The sequence below is a fragment of the Nothoprocta perdicaria genome, unplaced genomic scaffold (genome assembly GCF_003342845.1).
Source record: "Nothoprocta perdicaria isolate Ctin4 unplaced genomic scaffold, notPer1 scaffold_112, whole genome shotgun sequence".
NCBI lineage: Eukaryota > Metazoa > Chordata > Aves > Tinamiformes > Tinamidae > Nothoprocta > Nothoprocta perdicaria.
Window position 1 is genome coordinate 428151 of NW_020454228.1, and position 5104 is coordinate 433254.

A 5104-nucleotide genomic window follows, 5' to 3' on the forward strand; every position below is an offset into this window, starting at 1 on the left:
CGCCTCGCCCCGCGCCGCCCCTGCTCCAGCCATGTCCGCCGAGGGTGAGGGTAAGGCCGCCCGCTCCGCTCCGCCGCGGCCGGGAGCCGTTGGCGCCGCGCACAAAACGCTCCCTTATCGCCTGCAACGGCCCCGACGCTGCCGGCGGGGCCGGCAGGGCCACGCCCCCGCGGCGTGCTCCCGTGCTCCCATTGGCCGGCCGCGGCGCGGCGGGCGCCTCCCGTTGGCTGTCGCGCCTGTCCATCGTCGCCGCGGGAGGGCGGGAGGCGCGCGCGGGCCGTTGGAGGTGGCGCGCGCTGCGCCCGCCCGGGGGAAGGGCGGGGGAGGGGGACTACGACCGTTAACGGTCGGCGCGCGCGGCGCGGCCATGGGGGAGGGGGCAGCGCGGCGCCTTCCCGCCTTGTCCCGGCGCCTTCCCGCGCCATCGCTCGCTCCGCAGCCGGGCGCCCGCCGAGGCGGCGGCCATGCGCGGCGCGGCCCGCGCGGGGAGAGGAGGTAACGTGGCGGGGCTCACCTCGGGCACGCGGCCGGCCGCCTTGCGTCAGGCGCCCCCGGGGAAGGCTGCACGCCGGCGCGCAAATGGCGGGCGAGCGTCCCGCTGCATGGAAGGCGCCGCCGAGGGGCCGCGGCGCCTCAGCCCTGGCAGCCCTGAGTGCTGCGACTGCCCAGAGCCCTGTGGGAGAGGGTGATGCGGCCAGACGTGAGCGCCTGGCCTGTCTAGTGACCTTCCAGTAGGAAGGAATAGAGTCTGTTGTAACTGAACATATCTCAGAGCTTCATGGATTGTGTTTTAATTGATTAAATACTAAGGCAGGCATACATGCATGGATCGCGTGCTGATAATTCAGCTTGCGTTCCCAAGGAATACTGTTTGTATAGTTTCGCATCAGCCTAAACTCAAATTTGGCATTGCTGTCACAACCCTGCCCCCTGCTCTAGTGTGGAGGTTCCAGCCATTTGCTGCAATGGCCAAGGTGCTTGTGTGTTTTCCTGATTCAGGGAGCGTTTCTGGCTGAAACCTAATTTTAGTTGAGAAARGTTTTGGCCAATTCACTTTATGGCTGCGCGAGTGTCAGTGCCAGCGTGAAGCAAAAAGGCGAATTAAGAGGGTGGGAGCAGAGCAATGCTGGTGTTGTCATCAAGCAAATGTAGCACATAGTGTGACATTCTTTCTTTGGCCTTGGTAATGTTTCCATCTCTGGGCAGACTTTGGCATTTAGTAATCGGAGAAATATTAGCCTTTCCTATATTCAGTGGCTGTAGAAAAGAGATGCTATTAAAAATATTCTTCAGTTAGAGATATGTTCTCAAGTCTCACTAAACATCAGAGTATGCTTTGTGTGGTTTGTTTTACCTTGAGTTTCGATCTTACTAGCCTTCTGATAAACCGACTATGAAACTTTAAGCCACAGGAAGTACGATTTCACTATGCTGCTGCTGCTAAACACAGTAATTGGCTTGTGTTTGCTCAATATATGATCCCAGTTTCTTAATCTATTGCAAGGAATTTTTCCCTTAATCTAGGTAGTTACTTATCAGAAATACAATACATTAAAGCACCTGTCTTGAGATGGATGGTGCCCAATTTTTCTGAGCCCAGTACCTGGGCATCTTTATAGAGCTTAGTTTATTTTATACAGTTTGCATTGCTGTCAGTTGCATTTGAGAATATGGAGATCACGTTTGCAGAAAGATAGAGATATGTTCAACTGAATGATAGAAACAAAGAACAAGGATTGGCTTTCCATGAAGACTTCAGTTTAGTGTTTTTGCCAGCAGTACGTAGGAACTCTGTTGTGGTGTCTGGGAGAGACTTCAGTATTAGTTTGTGCTGAAGCCCCTCAGATCGTCCCCTCTCTCTTTGTACTCCAGTGCTTCCCAAATACCTGCATTTCTGCTTGTGCAGTAAATGAGGGCGTTCATCAGGTCATGTGTGACTCAGTGCAAGCCCATCCTTATCCCACTGGGATAGGCAGTATGTTTAAWTAGCAGTCTACTTAGGGAAGGAAGAGTAGTCTGGCAACTGTCAGACTTTAGCTGATGCACTTCTGTACTCACAGCTTTGCATATAAGAGCGCCCAAATACAAGACGTACGTCTGCAGAAAGGTTGAATTAATGTTGTAAATGATTGCTTGAACCTGGGTTAAGGTGATACTGCCACTAACAGAAGTCATAGTATCGTTGTCCCTATCTCTTGTCCCTGTCTTCTCCCTTGTATTAGTTAAGTTYCTTACTCTGGCCTTGCTGCTTGGTCATAAATCAAATAGGGTCAGGTTAATGTAGCTGTCTTGGCTTCTGTGAGGTAGTTTTAACACAGATCAGTTCCTTAGTATACTTTTTTTTTTTTTTTTTGATTAATGATGCTTTGCTTGATTTGTATTAACTACAAATCACATCCCAAAAAAGTGCTTTCTGTTTTATTCCTTCCACACTCTGACCTGTCCATGCTTGCTGAGACCTTCTTACCTTTCAACTTGGGTTCCTGTCAACTTTCTCATTCTCCTGGACACAGAGGAGAGTGCAGAAAAGGATTTGCTTCCAAACAATTTCTCTGCCTAGTAACCTCCGTCAGCCAGAAGAAACCATACCAAGGAAGAATCTAATAGTCTACCCAAGATGGATTAGTAAATTTGGAAAATTTAACAAATATGTATTATCCTGTATAACCAACTAACGTTGGTTATTTGTGCRCTCTGACTTTTCATATATTTATAACTTGATAGGTTCATCTTTTTAGAATAGGAAAGGCAGGACCCAGATTTAAGCTAAATGTTTCTCTGGTGTAGACAACTTTGTTCAAAAGCATTCAGATGTCAGGCGAGTGCTTCTTTTTTTCTTTCATTTTTTTCAATTTAGAGATTGTATTGCTGTTTTTTAACAATTTGAAATTTGTTTATCCTTGAAATTTGAAATTTGTTCCCTCTGAAAAATGAGTAGATTTCTTTCCCCCTTACCCTGCAAATATTCACAAGTACATGAATTTTCCTGGATTAATCTCAAATGTTTGAAAATAGTAAAATTGAGGGCTATGAGTGAAGTCTTATACCTAGAAGAAGTAGGTGTGGAAACTTTTCAGTTCTGTGTGTAAGGCCAGATTCTCAGGGATTTGCAGAATAGTGTCGTTGCAGCTGTCCTGCTTTGAACTTTCAGAGTGTGSTTGTTTGTTTTGTTTGTTTAATGTCTTTCTCAAGATGTTTTCTATCATCTTTGTTTTATTGCTAAATGATATTTTTCYYYYTTTTTTTTTWAATTTATGTTGCAGTTTAGAGAAAACTAAGCAGAACTGTACCTCTTTCATGTGTTTTTTCTGTCTTTGAACTCTTTTCACAAAGCATATACTACTATACTTTGATTTGGAGATAGGAAAACGAGTCATATCAAACAGGTAAGCAGTCAGTTGGCTGCTGGAGGCTGTTGAGCCAATGATAGTGTTTCCAAAGATCATCATCAGTAATGACTTCAAAATATATTTCTCTATTGGCTACTAGAAATAGATTTTTTTATGATATTTGTGTATATTTTGCTGGATTAAAGCAGTAACTTGGTGTATAACTTGGATCTAACTGTGCAACATAGTTGCCTCTGTGTAACATAGTTGAACATTTTGCTTTGCTAGGCCTGAATTGAAGTTAAAGAGCTGCTATCTGATAGTTTTGCTCAGAAGTAAAGAAAATGATGAAAGAATCCTAAATAATGTGCATAAAAAGTTGTTAAATTGGCATACCTCCAGTCCTGGAATCCCAAGYTAGTGATTTCATAACATCCTTCTGTCCACAACTACTTTTCTATACAGACAATGTTTATGAAATGCTACCTTAGATTATATTGCCTTACAGTATAGAATAAGACTTTTTTTTTTTTTTGGTAAAGCAACTTTTTATATAATCTTGAGCATGCATAAAGTCTAAGCTGGAAATTTGCTTAGTATTTTCTAAATTTAAAGTGATTATAATTTCAGTTTTGACATAAATTCAGAAACTTCTTAAACTGACAATTATCGCAATAAGTCAATGAGTCAGCCTGTCTATAAAGTACCTCTTGCTATAATGTATAATTCACAGTCAAACTATAAAATATTGTCTTAATCATGCTTTTTAAAATAATTATTTATAACTTCTTTTAAAGACTTACTGGAATTCTCTAAATACCCATGTCAGAATACCTTGTGTCAGGGGAGTTCATTAGTGTAGTGAACCTATTAACTTTCTCAAATTAATAGGTTGAGGCTTTCTCAAGCCTCAAGAAATGTGGCTGTATCTTTATTGAAGTCRTAAGTTAGAAGTATTTTGATTATTTTATTCTGATTTCCCACATTCTCACCCTCAAGAGCATGAATTAATCACCATTTGTGATTTCTGTTTGACAGAGKTAGATGTGCATTTCATATTGTTTACTGATATGTTTAAATACACTAGAGGTACGTATATAGGATTATAACCTAAGAACTTTTTTTCTGCAACAATTAGTGTTTGTTGACAAGTATTTTAACTCACAATTTTTTTGTGTGTTTTGTCTGTGAGRTTTTCTTGGTGACAAAGGTAGCTAAGCTACAGCTGTCACATTTAAATCAGTATACTGACTTAAGAGCCAAGGCAGGTAGAATACCAATCACTTCTTCCATCTCCAAAAGTATGATGTGAGTGGCTCTACCTGTTTTGTAGCAATCTCCCCAGTGCTGTAGTGTTGAAATAACCAGTTATGTAGATGGACCTTCATGGACCTTCATGGATCAGAAAGCTGCAGCTGCATGTAGAATTCTTATTTCAAAACCTGCAAGCAGCCTGTGTAGGATTACTATTCTTCCTTTGGCTGGAGAATTTGGCTGATAGGTTTCCGTTCACACTTACTTTGTTGCAAATGCACTTTTCTCACTTTCTGGCAACTCGTTCCTGTTGATACAACTCTTAAGTGTGTCAACAAAAAATTAAGTGTTTTGCAGAAATCTTTGTCTAAATCAACTTTACAAGTGCTCCTGTTGGTTGCTTCTTTGTATCTAATTAAAACTGCCCAAGAACTGTTCTCTGACCTAAAAATGGCCTGTCCCAACTTCTGGACACATTTTTTGTTGGTTGTTGATTTGGCTTTTTTTTTTTTTTTTTTTTT

General features: G+C 42.7%; 1 protein-coding gene across 1 annotated transcript in view; it reads left to right on the forward strand.

The window, feature by feature from the left end:
• Positions 1-5104, forward strand: part of BEND2 (BEN domain containing 2) — a 23637-nt gene continuing 18533 nt past the window's right edge. The window contains exon 1 of the mRNA XM_026052140.1: positions 1-50. Coding sequence (XP_025907925.1) covers positions 32-50 — 19 coding nt within the window. The 5' untranslated portion in view covers positions 1-31. The remainder of the gene's footprint in view (positions 51-5104) is intronic.